Source organism: Phascolarctos cinereus, unplaced genomic scaffold, assembly GCF_003287225.1.
Source record: "Phascolarctos cinereus isolate Bilbo 61053 unplaced genomic scaffold, phaCin_HiC Scaffold_4;HRSCAF=312, whole genome shotgun sequence".
NCBI classification, from domain to species: domain Eukaryota; kingdom Metazoa; phylum Chordata; class Mammalia; order Diprotodontia; family Phascolarctidae; genus Phascolarctos; species Phascolarctos cinereus.
This window is the reverse complement of record NW_027555847.1, coordinates 615,980,127-615,998,065: the sequence shown is the minus strand read 5'-3', so window position 1 is coordinate 615,998,065 and position 17,939 is coordinate 615,980,127. Positions and strand designations below refer to the sequence as shown.

Below are 17,939 nucleotides of genomic sequence, written 5' to 3'. Positions count from 1 at the left end.
TGAGGGGGAGAGCGAGAAGAAGAAAGATAGATACTGTAGAAAACCAATTTTTACAACTAGGATGAGTATTGATCCCTGAAACCTTTCTTTAAACCATCGGGGACACCAAAGACAGTTATATAAAAATGTAGCACATTGGAAATACATTATTAATGGTAGCTACTAAAAAGCTTAGAGACTTTGCTCCTTGTTCTCCTTTCCCCTTCTCCTCTTCATTTTTCCTCCTCTTTCCTAAGCTTTTTCCTTCTAACTAAACATTAGCATTTGCTATCATTCACTCTCCAGTCTCCAGTCATTGTTGGTGAATTCTGTTGGCCTTTTTTATTTATTAGTTCCTCAGTAAGACTCAATGTTGACTGAGCTTAGGGACCCACTGTCTCCTCACAGCCCAATTGATGCCTCCATTTCCATAACATGGAGTTGAGCAGACTTCATAAAGAAGTACTAGAAGAGACAGAAGTGTTCAGGGCTTCCTTCATCTTGATAAAATATTGTTGTTTCTGAGATGAAGAAGGAAACTCTTGAAGCCAGTTGGGTTGGGGGTGAAGCAGGCAACTAAATTTTGGAAGAGAAAAGCATGCATGGAATCCCTGATATGGGAAGGCACACATTACCATTTGGGTAATGGAAACATGCACATAACTGAAAATCTTGTTGCTAAAATGTGATCCAGAATAATAGATCCCTACCTGCTTCTTCCCCCTCCCCAGCTCTCCTCCCCACCCTCCAGGGCACAAGTGGCCCACCTAGGGTTGGTATTTTGTGGCCCACAATACAACAACTTTTTGCCCCTGTGATGCATATGCATTTCATGTCAATTTCTATTCTCAGAGTAACAGTCCCAAGCACCGTGTCGCATGCTGAGAGGGACATTTGTTGTATGTGCAGTAATTAGAAGTCAATGTGGGTTGAAAATGATATGGAGATTTAAGAGGCTGGCAGGCTGGTTTGTTCTTCTTGCTGATAACTAGAGTGGTAATGCTGCTTAAAATGATCTAGGGTGAGGTTTTTTTTTGTTTTTTTTTTGCTTCATTTTCCTTTTTTTTTTTAACCTTACTAAAGATATTGACCCCCCCCCCAATGATTTTCAGTGTGTTTTTAATGTCTCCGCTTAGTGCAAGGACAGATATTTATATAGTATGCCGGAAGGGACATTAGACATACTTGGTTTATAGTTATTTACATTAATCTGAGTTGTTCCAAGTGATCTAAAGAAAACAGATGTCAGTTTTTAAGAGAAAGGGCCCTAAGCTGACCTTTGATTCTTTGATGTGCTAATGATCTGTACAAGATCTGAATGATCACAAGAATAACAATTTTATCTGAATTTCTCTTAACTTGCTTTGAAATTACTTGAAACATCTTGGAAGTGATAGGAAATCCATGTGATAAAAATACCCCATTGAGCTTTCCAGTTCTTGCCAATGTATATATTTCTCTTTGGAGGTCATAAATAATTTTTGTAAAGTGATAACAGTGAAGACGTTTCTCTGGGACGTTAAATACTAAACACTAGAAACAACATAGAGGTTGTGACTATGTGACTACTTAAGTATTCAAGAGATACTGGCAATTCTCGTGATGCCTCTCAATCTTTAGATTCCTAGAGGAAAAAAATGGATTGAATGTGGGATGTAGAGTCAGAAAGATTTGAATTCACATCCTCCTTCCTCTTTCCCCTGTGTGATATCAAAGGAAAGCAGTTGATAACCAATGACAAAGAGAATATCTGACAGTGTATACAGCATTCTGCACCTAGTGTTCCCCCCACCCCCACCCCCCTCACATACATATCTACAAAAAAGGAGAGCGGTGTGTCTCATCCTCAGTTTTCTAGGGTTGAGCTAGGTCATTGTAGTTTCTCAGAGGTAAACTCTTCTACCTCTTCACCTCAGCCTCAGTTGCCTCATCAGTAAAGCAAGGATAATAATAGCTTCTGCCTCCCAGTATTGTAAGGATCAAATGAGAGTGTACACACACACAACACACACACACACACACACACACACACACACACACACACACACACACATATATACACATACACATAGACATACATATGCAGTTAGATGTTGCAGTGGATAGAGCACTGGGCCTGGAGTTGGGAAGACTCATCTTCATGAGTTCAAATCCAGCCTCAGACACTTACTAGCTGTGTGACCCTGGGCAAGTCACTTAACTCTGTTTGCCTCAGTTTCTCATCTATAAAACGAGCTGGTGAAGGAAATGGCAAACCACGCCAGTATCTTTGCCAAGAAGACTCCAAATGGGGTGATAAAGAATCGGACACAATGAAATGACCAAACAACACAATGAAATGACCAAACAACAACAAAAATACATGTACTTGTATAACATGCTTTGCAAGTCTTAGAACACCATGTAAATGTTTGTGGTTGTTATTGCCCTGAGTTTTTATTGGAAGCAGCATTTGATTACAAGCTACAAAAGTCAAGCGTTCTTTTTATATTGCAGTAGAATTAGACTTTCCATTGAAAGTCTGGGATGATAACCTTCTACTTGGTCCCCCTGCCTACAGACTCCCTCCTCCCAGTCTTCCTCTGCATACCATTGCCAGAGTAATCTTCTTGATGTAGGGTTTTGATCAGGCCAGTCCCTTGTTCAGATACCTACAATGGCTCCCTGGTGCTATGGAATAAATCTCACATGCCTTACCTTGGTTTTTAATGCTTTCCACAGTCTTACTTTAATCTTCCTTTCCCATCTCATCATAATAATAACCACTGACGTTTCTGTGATGCTTTACTCTGTGTACTTTATATATGGTGTCTCTTTGGGGCCTTAAAATGACCTCATGAGTCAGGTAGATGTGTATTCTTGCCCTTATTTTACAGATAGGATGGATCAAAAAGTGCAAGGGACTTACTCTAGTTCTCACCAACAGTAAATGGTAGGAAGACTTAAACCCAGATTGTCTGACTACAGATCCTATGTTCTCCATTTAATTTTTTTTTGTGTTTTTCATTTAAAAAACATTTCTGTCTCTCTCTCTTTCTCTCTCTTGCTCTCTGTCTCTCTCTCTTACCCTTCATTTTAAAAGAAAACAAAACCCTCTAATGCATGGTCAAGCAAAACAAATTCCCACATTGTCCATGTCTTTCTGATGTAGTTGTTACTGTATAAATTGTTCTTCCAGTCTGGCTCACATTACTTGGCATTTGTTCAATCAAGACTTCTCGAGGCTTTTCTGAACCCATGCCTTTCATCATTTCTTTCTGTACAAGAGTATTCCATTTTCTTCCTATACCATAATTTGTTCAGCCAACCTCCAAATGATGGGCCCCTCCTTCTGTCCTCTTTCTACTGAAGCATCCTACCTCTATAGAGAGGTGTGACCTCTGGAACACAAGGCTAAATGTTAGATGGTCTCGTTTCTGTTTTTGGCTGCATCCATCATCGAGGCCTCCATTACTTGAGGCACATCATTTAATCTGTTTCCTCATTTATAAAATATAGCTGCCCTCCCTGCCTAACTTACAGGGTCATTGGGAAGATGAAATGAGAGATTAGACATGAAGGTGCTTTGAAACTTCAAATATGACTATAGCAATAATGATGGTTACAAATAATAATTGAATAATTATTGATATTTAAATATTAGTGGCATTTTTAATCAATAAGATTGATTGATGTTTCTAATGAGAGTCTTGACTTTAAAGTCAGGAAGATCTGGTTTCAAGGTACTGCCTCTGACATATGTGGGCTGTAGAAACCGGAGCAAATCATTTAAACTCTCAGTGCCCCCAGGTGACCATTTAATACTGTAAGTCACAGAAAGGCTGCTTACCTGCAAGAAGATCTTTGGATTATAGATTTAGAACTGGAAGAGACTTCAGACAACAATTCAGCTCGCCCCGCCTCCTCATTTTGCAGATGAGGAAATTGATCTCAAAGGGCCTGAGAGATCAATTGACTTGTCTTTTGTCAAAGAGGGATTAAGTGACACATCTGAGATTCAAACCTAGGTCCTCTGATTTCAAATCCAGCACATTTTTCCATCGTGCAACATTATCTCCCATTGATAGAGGTTCTTTCCTTAGCAGTAGCTTATCCCAATGAAATCACAGGGTGAGGAACCTGCAGCCTCAAGGCCACACATGTGGCCTCTAGACCCTCCCCACCTCCAAAATGTTTTTAAGTTGCATCTTTCCCAACACATAATGCTCTGCCCAGTAAGCTCTTTAAAAATGTTAGTTTGTATTAACAGATAAGATGCTCTAACCTTTGGGTTTTGAGTCATCATTTTGATGATAATAGAATTGGATTAGGCCTCAATTATTGAAAGAGCCATTCTCTCTAAGGCTCAATCCATTGATTAAAATTTATTCTCTAGAGGCAGCACTTTCAGGGGGCATTGAGAATGATGGAAAAAGAAGACCATGCCGTGAAGTCTGTGCCCTCCATGATATCTGCCCCCAGGCAGATCCGTAGCCAGGATCTGTAATTCACAAATCTTAGACTGGCTAATTAAGGAGATGATTTACTTTGTGTATTATATGAAGACATATAGTAAAACCTCATTTCTTGTGACCTCCTCGATAGGAAATGTGTGATCATTCTGACAAGGGCTAGATTGAAGTTTGTATTCAGTCATTTTTCAGTTGTCGTCTGACTCTCCATGACCCCATTTGGGGTTTTTCTTGGCAAAGATACTGGAGTGGTTTATCAGTTACTTTGCCAGCTCATTTTACAGATCAGGAAACTGAAGAAAACAGAGTTAGGTGACTTGCCCAGGATCTCATAGTTAGTAAGTCCCAGAGGCTGGATTTGAACTCAGGAAAATGAGTCTTCCTGACTCCAGGCCCGGGCTCTATCCACTGCTCCACACCTTTTCACTACTGGTGAAGGAGCATTGTAAGGTGATTTCTAAATACCTTAATAGCCAAAATACGATATAGTATTTTAGAACCGGAAAAAAATCTTACTGACCTGAATTTTGAGTATTTGCTAGCTACAAATGACTCTTGAAAGCAGAAACTTAGAAACTCTTAATTGGCCAAGTTACTATATACTCTTGAAACTAATATAGATGCATTTCCTTTAACAAAAAAAAATTTAAATAGATTTTGCTGCATATGATTTCTAAATTTCACTCTTATAGAACAGCTCTATCTGCTGAAAATACTGTAATTATCTTTCTTAATTATGTCCTCCCCATATTGAAATTCTCCTATTAAGACTTGTCTTTTTTTTAATCACCTTTAAAAATCCATTTTATTTTCAATAGATTTATTTGAATTGATTCCATTTTACTTGGACAGTATAGCCAGTACACCAGTATTTGCAAATTTATTTCCATTTATTCAACGATACCTATATGCCTCTTGAAAAAAGACAGTCACTTCTGCCACTGGGGGAAAAAACAAAAAAAAACCAACAAAAAAACCAATATGGTTTTCCCCTGAGCAGGCTGAGTTTCTACCACAACCTGTTTGTGAATTTCCATATCAACTCTGCAATGCTTTGAGCTTCCTTTAACAGAAAACATTAAAATGTGCATAATCACAGGGCAAAATGTCAAGTAGTCAGTTTAATTTACTGATGAATACATGGAATTAATGTTTTGCAACAGTCCCCGGATTTTGCATTCTGAATTAGCAGGGAAGGTAATGTTTTGTTGACACTTGTTAACACTGCTGATTACTTGTTTGGCTTGTGTTTTGCCTGCAGGTGGATTTTGCCTTTACAGTGTGGCAGAGTTTTCCAGAGAGGATTGTAGGGTACCCAGCTCGCAGCCATTTCTGGGATAACACTAAAGAACGATGGGGTTACACGTCTAAGTGGACTAATGACTATTCCATGGTATTGACAGGAGCTGCTATTTACCACAAGTAAGCAAATCAGACGGGGCTCTCCTGGAATGCAGTGTCAGGTTAGGCTCTGGCTACAGCCAGAGCTGAAACTTGGCAGCCATGTTCAGATCACTTGTGGGAGTTAATTAGTTAACTTCTTGGCTCGGATCCGATGGCCTGGCTGCCCTAACTTGTATATGGAGAAGCCTGTCAGCATATTGCCTTCTGTTTGTCTTAATACAGTAATCCCAGCATGCTTGGAGAATGGGTTATTCTGGTTAATTGACTTATTTTTTTTTTATTTACTCATGGTTAACTTTATGGTTGCAGCTTTTATTGTTGGCGATCTTTATAAGAGAAGTCCAGTGGAAGCCATGAGCTTGTAGATTTAGAGATAGAAAGGAACTCAGATATGACCTCGAGAAATCACCTCATTGTATAAATGAGCTCACTGAGGCCTGTGGAGGTGAGAGGACTTGTCCAAGGTCACACTGGTAGTAGTCCAGTCTGGGCCCCGGCAGCTACTATTGCAGCCATGTTCAAGCCACTCCAGCTCTGTGAGCCTCAATTTCACCATCTGAAAAATGGGGGGAATGATATTTGTACAACATTTATACCACACTCCTCAAAGGTTCTTGGCAGTGATTTATTAACTTTCAAGAGCTGTGTACATATGAGCTGTTTTTAATTAAAGATAGAAAAAATGTGTTAATTAATATGTTACTCTCCTCTGTACTAAGGGAGGAAATGCCAACCATAATTGAGTCTTTGATGATTGAGGATCATTAAGGGCCTTGAGGTTATAACTTCAAATATCATTTGGCAACAGACAGTTATTAGATTATAGGATTTCAAGCTGGAAGGGATCCTTGTGACCATCTGGTTCAACCCTCTCCATTCGTCAATATGGAAACTGAGGCCCAGAGAGGTTGAGTCTGGCCCAGGGTCACACAGCTAGTAGCAGAGCCAGGATAGGACCGAGGTCCTCTCACTTCAAAACAATTCCTCCTTCCATTACACCATTTTGCCTTAGTCCTTAAATATACAAAACATTGATGATTGTGTTCTGTGCCACTTGAGCCCAGAATGCTCCCTGGAAGTATTTTTTTTAAACAAACAAATTGCTAGTGTCATTTTATTTCTCTCTCTTGAAAGTAAAGTTGAGAGGAAAAAATTCTGGTTAATTAAAGGGTCCACCTTATTCAGTTGCAATCAATCAGAGTTCGCATCTTTGAAATATTTGTACTATGGGCCATATGTGGTAGAGTACGATATTCATAGTATCAAGGACAAGGATAGCCGTGTAATGGATTTCTTGGGTGAGGGATGCTCTTTATATTGCTATGATTTGGTTTGAACTTAAACTACATCCATGGAATCATAAAGCAAGGTCTCTCACAGAAAATAAATAGTATTTAAGTTATTCCTCTTGCTTTTTTCAAGTGTTCAAATGTACTTCCCTAACAGATTTGACCTGAAAATATGTTAGCCTGGGTGAGCCATGACCCCTATTTTTGATCCATGACAAGCCAATTATAATGATTTGTTTTGGGATCCAGCTGGCTTATATGTCTTTTCTGTATGTGTGAATCGCGTATCATCCCATAATGACGTCTCCACATGAATTGCTATCTCTGTCCTTCGGTTTTGTAGATATTATCACTACCTGTACACTCATTATCTGCCAGCCAGCCTGAAGAATATGGTGGACCAGCTGGCCAACTGTGAGGACATTCTGATGAACTTCCTTGTGTCAGCTGTGACGAAACTGCCTCCAATCAAAGTGACCCAGAAAAAGCAGTATAAAGAGACAATGATGGGGCAGGTGAGGGCAGCTGGAACTTACTTTGTCTTGCTTATTAACAGAGGGTTTAAATGTTTCTTTAACTAAAAAATTCTTAAGCAAGGTTCTGCCAGTTGGAAGATTAATTAAGGTAAACTCAAATTAAACAAATACAAACGTAGAGAACCTGAGGGAGATTTGAGATTCGAACATGTGAGATTGACCAAAAATAAACCTTTCTTCCTCAACCATCTCAAAGAAAGAAAGGAAGGAAAAAAGGATGGAAGGAGGGAGGGAGAAAGGAAGGAAGAAGGAGGAAAAAAGGAAAGAAGGAATGAAAGAGGAAGGAAGAAGGAAGAAGGGAATGAAAGAGGAAGGAAGGAAGGAAGGAAGGAAGGAAGGAAGGAAGGAAGGAAGAAGGAAGAAAGGAAAGAAAAAGGGAGGAAGGAAGAGAAAGAAAGAAAGAAAGAAAGAATAAAGAAGGAAAGGAAAAAGAAAAGGCTACTTATCATCTAATTTAGGACACAATATGAAGAAGACTTTTAATAACTCCTCCAGAGTTTGTGTAATTAGTTGTCTCAAGATCTGTATAGTACAAGAATTAAATTTGTTGAACTTGGAATCAGGAAGACCTGGGTTCAAATCCTGCTTTCAACACTTCCTAGCTGTGTGGCCTCAGGCAAGTCTCTCATCTTCTCTGAGCCTTAGTTCTCTCATCTATAAAATGCCAACTAGACTAAATGATTTCTAATATCCCTTACAGCTCTAAACTGATGGTACTATAATCCTAATTTACATAAATTAGTTGTAAACTCTAGGACTAAGCTGTCCTCTCCAGGGCTTGTAGGGATACAGAGGACTTTGGCCTGTCCTATCCAGCTAGAGTGCCTTCCAGTATGCCCTGAGAGCCACTGTAGCTGAGATCAGACAGGTTCAGCAACACAGTGGCTACAGTATAATGAATTTCTTTTGTCCATACCAATGCTCAGAAGTTCCAATTCAATTCAACAAGCTTTTATTAAGTGCCTACTGTATGCCAGGTAATATAGCAGGTGCTGGGTACAAATACAAAACTGAAAGTCTCTGTCCTCAAGAAACTTACAATCTGCAAAAGGAAAACAGAATGTTACCCAGATAAGGGAATACTAAATAAAACTATCTACTAAGTTAAAGATGGAATTTGGTCTGCATTAGTGATGGGAGTGCCTATGTGAATTAAATTACAAGTCATCGAAATGTTGAAGTATCGTGGCTAGTTAATTTGATCTGTGGATAATGACAGCTTCCTTAACATAGACTTATGGGTACATTCTGATTGTGGTTTATCTTCATTTGGGACAGGATCGTTAACAATCACAGTAATGCGATTTAGAGATTTAACTCCCTGCCTGTGTATCTCATTTTTGACTCATGCGTGTGGTCCTTATTTAGAACATGATAAATTAATTGTCTTCCATTAAAGCCTTGCTCATCACAGTGTTGAGGTGACCCTCAGCTCGCAAAGCATGCTTCCATAGGTCCTATCAAGCAAGAGAGGCTCAGTGGACTCTATCCTTTGAGAACCTACCAGAATTTGGGGCCGAAGGGGAAAAGCTTCAGCTATAGTGTCCAAGGACCTGGTTTCAATCCTTTCTCTGTCACTTACTACCTGTGTGATTTTATTTATTTATTTTTTGCAAGTAATTTAACCTTTTTGGCCCTCAGCTTTCTCATCATTAAAGTGAGAAGGTTGGTGCACGCAGCATCTGAGCCACCTTCCGAGCTCGGATCTGTGGTCCTATGATCCTCTGAAAGTTAGTAGATAAGCAACCACAAGACGTTGAATTTTTTTGGCCATGCAAATTCATGAAATGAGGAGAAAATAATAATGACCCTTAGACTTATGCCCTTTCTAATTGCTGTAATGATGCTGGCTGAGTGATAGGAAAAGGAGACATAGTATACATGATGCACAGAGTAAGAATTTGTGACATGGGAAGGGAAATTCCTTTGGCAAGAAAGTCATAGGTCTTACCAGTTTTAAATTTCTATTCCTGTGTGTGTGTGTGTGTGTGTGTGTGTGTGTGTGTGTAAGTAGAGAGGGGGTGGGGGGCAGGCAATTTGAGAAAGGAAAAGAAACCTAGATATGCCCCCAAAAATAATTTAAAGTATTGAGTTCCAAATTCCATCCCTCTCTTCCTTCCCTCCCCCCTTCTCCCTAGATGGTGAGCAATCTGATACATAGGTTATACACGTGCAATCATGCAAAACATTCCTGTATTAGTAATTTTGCAAACACTCCATTCTTAATGGTTATATAGATCAGTCCAGGTAAATCTAGAAACACCTGACTAGACCTGGTCAATTCCAATGAGGCACGCTTGAACATAGCATCTTAACATAATCCTATAGCTCTGTCTGGACATCTTGAAGCAGCAAGTAATTGGAAAATAATGGTTTCTCTTGCACAATAAGTACAGTTTAAGCAAAACTAAATATTTTCAGTTTCTGATTTTTTTCACTCATTGAACATGCTTTGATAAATATCTAATTTTTGTTTATTGCAATTCAGACTTTTTTTAATGTCCAGGTTGTAAATTGCATAACTCTTGGTATATATTTTGTGTCTTTTCTAGTGACTTGCTAAATTTGTCCAATGTAAGAGTGCCAGTTCTGATTATACTCAAGTTTAACACGATTTGGGACCATATCTGAATTTAGCCAGGCATGTCTAGCCATGCCTACATTCTATATTTGTCATATACAAAAAATACTCAATTTTTGTTCATCCAATTTGTCTTTCTTTTTTACATTATGTGACACCCTGAAACGGTCACCCAGCATGGTGGCCACAAAAGCTTCCTTTTCTTTTCTTTTGTCATCTATTGAAATAGTCTTTTTGTCTTATTTCTTCTCCATCCCCTGGCCCCCTGATACCTGGGATTGGTTCCATTACCATATCCCGTTCCTACTTTTTCCTCAAGTCTCTGCAATTGGTGGGGGGAACAAGGGGGAGAAGGAGGTTGCAGTGTTAGTACTGACAGTAGTGAGGAAAGAAAGGTACTGAATAATAGCTCATGTAGAGAGAGATCAACATGGTATGGTGGGTAGAGTGCCAGCCTCAGACTCTTAGGAAGACCTGAATCCAAGCCTCACTTCTGACACGTAATGGCTGTGGGATCCTGGGCAAATCACATAGTCAGTCTCTCAGTGCCCCAGCTTGCTAAGACTAAATTACAGAATAGGTGATGTTCTGCATCAGTAAAGGGAATTTCCTTTTTAAAAGTTCCCTGCACTGATGAAATCACAGATCTGGCCCAAAATTTGTGTAGAATTTTAAGGTTTGCAAAACTCCTCTTAAGAATCTGATAAGGTAACTATATTTCAGATGTAATATTATCCTCATTTTATAGGTGGAGAAACTGAGGCTTGGAGAGGTTCAGGATTTGGCTAAGATTTGAACTGAGGTCTCTCCTGGCTTGAGTTCCAATCCTTCGGCCATTGCCCCCAACCCAATGACTGCTCCCCTGTTCCTTCCCACCACCTCTGGCATAGAGCCAGCATCAACCTACTCACATCTTCTTATCTCCAGGACCTTTCCCCTCACCCTAACTTCTGTTAATGAAATTCTCAGCCCAGCTTGAAGTTTTTTTTTCTTCTAAAGGGTAGATTATATATTCATTTATATAGTGCTTTAAGGTTTACAAAAATAATTTACATACATTATCTCATTTGATCAATGGTACTTTAAAACAGTCTTGTGTATGCCCAAAGACTCATTGTGTTCCTGAAGAAAGGGATTTATGTGTTGAACATGTGTGCTTATGTGTATGCTTGTTGGCAGAGGAATAGCTACAAGCCAATCTTTTAACCCCCTCTCATAAAATCCTTTATAACAGGAATTTTATGTTTTCTGTTTTTTTTGGGGGGGTATGTCATGGACCCCTTTGGCAGTCTTCTTTGGAAACGTATGGACACCCTTCTCAGCATAATGTTTTTTGTTGCCTACATTCACAATTGAAGGAAATACTACATTTTAGTGAGAGGTTAGTGAAGAAAGAGATGTATTTTCCTCCCATCCAAGTTCACAGGCCCACCGAAACCTATCCACTGTGGAATCCATGGACTCCAGCTTTAGATTCCCTCCCCTAGAAAATACTTTCAAAGGGCTGTATGGGTATGTCAAGGAAAAAGTGAATGAGAAGCGGTGAGACTGAATTCTAGTCCACATAGAGTCAGGAAGAAGAAACACCCTGCCTAGCACAAAATATTCATTTTTATATCGTAATACATGATAAATCGGTGATCGAAGGGTCATAGATTTAGAGCTAGCAGATGATAGAGTCTAACCCCTTTAATTTATAGATGACAAAACTGGCATCTGGAGAGGTTAAGTCACTGCCTAGGGTTACATAGCTAATAAGTGTCTGGGGCCAGATTCAAGTCCAGTTCTTCTTGTCTCCAATTTCTAATGCTCTATCACACCTTAAGATGGCACTTCCCTGACTTCCTTTAAATCCCAACTAAAATCCCATTTCCTAAAGGAAGCCTTCCTCAATGCTTCTTAAAACCAGTGCCTTCTCTCTGTTAACTATTTCCTATTTATCCTGTGCCTAGCTTGCTTTGTATGTATTTGTTTGCATATTGTTCTCTCCATCCCAGCCCCCTCCAATAGATCATAAGGTCGTTGAAGGACACGAACTGGTTTTTGCCTCTTTTTGTTTCCCCCATACTTAGCACAGTGCCTGGCACATAGTAGGTGCTTAATAAATGTTTATCAAATTGAATGAAATACAACCATCTATCTAGCTCAGGACCAAGAAGTATTACCAGGAGTTTATGATAGCAGAATTTCTGGCCCCTGAGCTCCTTTCTCCCTCTCTGGAGCCTCTTGCATCTCTCACTGCCTTGTCTGGCTTCTCACCTAAGAGTAACCATGCTTGCCAAGTGATAAGGATATTTCTTTTCTCACTGTAGGGTTAGTGGGATCCCAAGTGGGAATTTCAGGCTGTTTTTCCTATGAAAACATTGTCACAAATTATGGAATCGCATTCTAAACCCCCGTCTCTACTACTATATGCTTCACGAATATTATGGATTCCATAAGCTCTGATGAGATGACTACAGAACGTCATTGCCATTTGTAACATCGTTTCTATGGGAAAATTTGTTCTGAGTTCCAGGCAACTAATTTACACATGAACATTTACAGCACAATCTGTTCATAAATCTGTAACTGCTGCTTAGATATACACAAAAGTTAGTTTGTTGAATACTTATGTCAATCAAGCAAGGCGGAAAAAAGAAAAAAAAACCCACATCTGAAGATTAGGACCTGGAATTGAATTCTGCCTCTTAGACTTTTTACCTAGGTGACCTTGGTAAGTCACATAATCTCTCTAAGTCTCAGTTTTCTCATCTGACAAATGAAAGAATTATATATTATGGCCTCCGAAGTTCTTTCCAGCTTTTAGATCTCTACTCCTATGACATCTTCCAGAGCATAATTTAATTCTATGTAAACTGGACTACATTTAAATGGTAACAAGTTTTACTTAGGAAAGAAAGCACAAACTACTTTGGAGTCATCTGAATCATTCAATTAAAGTTTCTTCGGTTGGGTATTTGAGTAATAAATATGCACATGGAAATTTGATCATTTACCGATAGAAGAGACTTGTCCTGATTATTAGGAGACAAATGTGGAGCCTGTGAGAACTGTTATTTTTGTTTTGCACTAAGGAAGCCAACTTAGTCTTAGTATACTTTCTTTGCTTTTTAAATCAGAGTTCTGTATTTATTGAGCACTTAATATTTGTAAGGGAGGTGCTAGATTCTTTGCTGTGTTGATTCCTCTTCTCTTAGAGGTAAATTGGCCTTCACATTTTGAACAGCCCTCTTTTAAAGCGTGTTGACTCTTTGGCTGGTTTGTAAATGGCCCTAAATGACCCTCTGGAACTGAGTATGGCCCATCTAAGCAACTACAGACAATTCTGCCAGGCTGTGAATGAGACGGTTTCTGAATAAAAGCCATGTTGTTGTTACTTAGTTATTTTTCAGTCATGTCTGACTCTTTGTGACCTCATTTGGAGTTTTCTTGATTAATTAAAACTGGAATGGTTTGCTGTTTCCTTCTTCAGCTCATTTTACAGATCAGGAAACTGAAGCAAACAGAGTTGAGTGACTTGTCCAGGGTCACACATCTAGGAAGTATCAGAGGACAGATTTGAACTCAGAAAGATGAGTCTTCCTGCCTGCACTCTATCTACTGTGCCACCTATCTGTCCCTAAAGGCCATCACATAAGCATAAATCAATGTACACGTCTGTCTGTTAACTTATTGGAACAATTTGATTAATCCCATTAATTAGGCTTTCCTCAAATTTATTTTTTCAAGAAAACCTTATTTTCAAGAATCTGACCATGCCTTAAGTAAGGGCAGCATTATGGTAGAGTGCAGGATTGACAAACAACAATAGAAAGGCTAGATCAGGCCTGCCACCTCTTTTTGTGAAGCCTGTAAGTTAAGAATGGTTATTAATTTTTAATCATAATGAAACTTTATTTAAAAATGTAAAATCCATTCTTAACTCAAGGGTCATACAAAAACAGGCAACCTGTGGACAATATTTTGCCAGCTGCTGGCATAGAATAATGAGCACTAATCTGGAACCAGAAGACTTGAGTTCAAATTTTGCCTCTGAATTTTACCACCTTGGTAAAATCCTTGGCCAAATCCTTCAGCTTTCCTGACCACAATGTCCTCATCTGTAAATAAGGAGGTGGCCTAGAGCAGGGGCGGGGAACCTGTGGCTTTGAGACTGGGCAGCACTTGAGTACTTAGAGGGCCACATGTGACCTCAAGGCCACACAGGTCTCTCACCCCTGGGCGAGACAGCATCTGAGGCTCCTTCCAGCTCTTGAGCTGTGATCGTATGCCTAATTAGTGCTGTTCAGAAATTTTATGGCCAATTAAAGCTGTTTCCCCTCCACCTCTTTTTTAAGTACTACCAATCCATCAGTCAACAAGAGTTTTTAAATATTACTTGGCAAGGAATAGGGATACAAAGAAAAGCAGAAATAGTTCCTCCACTCGAGGAGCCCACATTTAGTAAACCCCAAAAGAAATTGCTATCCTCTCCTCTTCTCCATAGATACTTAGAAAGTAAATTAATGAGGGCAGCCATCCTTACTACTCATCCAAGATCAATAATTTCCTATCCTGAGTGGGCAATGACTGTTTGCAAAGCTGATTGTGTTTGGTAAAGATACCAGTGGGGCAGGGTAAGTGGAGTAAGGAATACAAAAATCTTTAGTTTCAAAAAGCAGTGGTTTGAGTACAAGAGACCCTTAAAAAGAATTTGAAGTCTGAAGCCAATCTTGGTGAGAGAAAAAAGATAGTTAAAGGCAGCTCATTAGAGGAATTTAATAGATACCCAATCTTAATGAACATTCACTGAATCTGCCCGTTTAACAAACTTAACATGTCTTCTCAACAGAGGGCATTTGCTGAAGGCGAAAGAAAGTTTTCTGATGGGACACAATGTAAACATTGAAGAAAATGTGTGGGCTTGGATGCTTGGGCTTGGATGCTTCCACCTACCCTTGTGCCAGTATGGCAGTTTTCAAACATTTTCCTACTTTAAAAAAAATGAAAACAGCAAACGAATCTACCCCTTACTTTCCTTCAGTCAGCTGGAATAGTAACAGATTGGTGCTCAGTAGCCAAACTGGTGATTGGTTACAGTAGGGGGAGCCTTTGAGGTAACTTTTGACATCCTTATCATCATCATCATCATAACTGCTGTTTAATTAGCATTTTGAAGTTTGCAAAGTCCTTTTACATATTTGATCCTCACAACAGCCCTGTGAGATGATATGATTATGGTCTCCATTTTACAAATGGGAAAACTGAAGCTGAAGGGTTAAGTCACTTGCCCAAGGTCTCATAGCCAATGAATGTCAGAGGAAAGATTCAAACTGAGATCTTCCAGACTCCAGCTATTATACTACCTTTCTTTCTAGATTCTGTGAACTATCTTTAAAAAGCTTTTAAGGACCCATGGGTACAAAAATATTTATTGCAGCTCTTTTTGTGGTGGCTAAGAATTAGAAATTAAAGGGATGCCCATCAATTGGGGAATGGCTAAATAAGCTGTGGTATATGATTGCAATGGAATATTATTGTCCTACAAGAAATGACAAGCTGGATGATTTCAGAAAAACCTGGAAAGACTTACATGAACTGATGCATACTTAAGTGAACAGAGCCACAAGAACATTGTACACAGTAATAGCAATATTGCTTAATGAAGACCTGGAAATGACTTATGTATTCTCAGCAAAACTGTGATCCAAGACAATCCCAAAGGACTAATGATGCTATCCACCTCCATAGAAAGAACTGATATTGATTGAATACAGATTAAGCATGCTATTTTTCACTTTCTTTTTTCCTTTTATTTGAGTCTTCTTGTAAAAAATGTCTAATATGGAAATGTTTTGTGCAATTGCACATGTGTAACCATCTCAGGGAGGGCAAAGGGGAATGAAAGGAAAGGGGAGAGAGGAGATGACAGATAGAATTTGGAACTCAGAACTTTAAGTAAAAATGTTATAAAATTAGGGGAAAATGCTTTATAGCTTTTAGGCATCAGTCAAGGTTGCAGACTAGTTGAAGTCAGAGCCCTTAAAAGTTCCATTTAACATTTTAACAGCAACAAAAATCACTATACCTTGTTTTGTTTAGGAAAAAAAAGGTAGACACAGATTTGGGAATGTGGTGACTCCAGAGTTTGGAATATGATTAGTAGCATTAACCATTTTATAGCAAAACAACAGCACCCAGAAGCTTTGACAGGAGAACTCACCTCTTCCAGGCTACCAGACCATACCTTACAAAAGGGAATTAGATACTGTGGCTGTACTTCTTGCCTTTATGTGCGTTTTGTCTGTGACTGGCACTGCTGACCTCAGGTATAGCAGCTGCAGACATGAACACTTGTGGTTGTATCTGTTGAGTTAGCTCAATCAAGGGCAGAGCCCTGGACACTCAGATTTAGTTATTGGACTATCGGCAAATTTCCTAATTCCTTCTGAGATAGTATATGTAAAGGTCTTTGAAAACCTTAAAGCACTTATGTGAATGATAGGAATGAAGGAAAACTTCTTGAAAATTAAAGCTATCTAAAAGTAGGAAGGGCTGCCTCAGAATAGAGATGATACCTCTCATTAGGAGTATTTGAGCAAAGGCTAGATGGTCACTTGTCAAGGTAAGTTGCAGAAGGAATCCTTATACAGGTATAGGTTAAATTAGAGGGGCTCAAAGGTACCTTTTAGCTCTTAAAGTCTAACAGCTAGTGAATAGTGAATAGAGTTCTGGGCTTGAACAGGAAGACCTGAGTTCAAATCCTGCCTGACATTCGTTAGCTTTATGACTGAGCAAATCACTTAACCTCTATGTGCCTCATTTTCCTTATCTGTAAAGTAAAGCTGTCAGACTCAGTGGCCCCTTAGGTCCCCTGATTCACTTTGAATTACAGTTCTGGTGGAAAATCCAAGTTCAAATCCTGCCTTAGACATTTATTAGCTGACCCTGGGAAAGTCATTTAACCTCTACCAGCTTCAGTTTCCTCATCTGTAAATTGGAGATATTATGATATGATATGATATGATATGATATGATATGATTTGATATGATTTGATATGATATGATACTTGAGTTTTTGATCAATGTAAAGGCTCTCGGTTAAATTACCCTCTCTCTCTCCTCTTCTTTTCCTCCAGACTTCTCGGGCTTCTCGTTGGGCTGACCCGGACCACTTTGCCCAGAGACAGAGCTGCATGAATACATTTGCCAGCTGGTTTGGCTATATGCCGCTGAGCCATTCTCAGATGAGGCTCGACCCCGTCCTTTTTAAAGACCAGGTCTCCATCTTGAGGAAGAAATACCGAGACATTGAGCGACTTTGAGAAGGAAGTCCTGCCAAGTGGGGGGAGGGGAAGGGAGAAAGGACTGGGGTCAAGCTGCTCTCTCTTCCCAGTGCAGATCCGCTGACATGCGGAGCTAGACTGTGCCAAGTAACAGAAAACACACACACACACACACACACACACACACACACACACACACACACACACTCCAAGACAAAAAACAGACAAATAAAACTAAACGGCCAAGGGGAGACTGACTCCCTGCTCCTGGGATTGATTGCACTGGACTGCAGACTCACCTCACAGGCTTCTGTGTCCCAAGACTAGGTTGTGTACAGTTTAATTATGGAACATTAAATAATTATTTTTGAAATGATTGCTATGCAGGTTTAAACTTTTTTAATGATCAAAACTATTAAAAATCAGAGTTC

At 39.4% G+C, this 17,939-nt stretch overlaps 1 protein-coding gene across 1 annotated transcript in view; it reads left to right on the top strand.

Annotated features, from left to right (window-relative positions):
* Positions 1-17,712, top strand: part of EXT1 (exostosin glycosyltransferase 1) — a 349,537-nt gene extending 331,825 nt beyond the window's left edge. Inside the window, exons 9-11 of the mRNA XM_020975531.2 lie at positions 5,692-5,852; positions 7,467-7,638; positions 17,362-17,712. Coding sequence (XP_020831190.1) covers positions 5,692-5,852; positions 7,467-7,638; positions 17,362-17,547 — 519 coding nt within the window. The 3' untranslated portion in view covers positions 17,548-17,712. The remainder of the gene's footprint in view (positions 1-5,691; positions 5,853-7,466; positions 7,639-17,361) is intronic.
* The last annotated feature ends 227 nt before the right edge of the window (positions 17,713-17,939 follow it).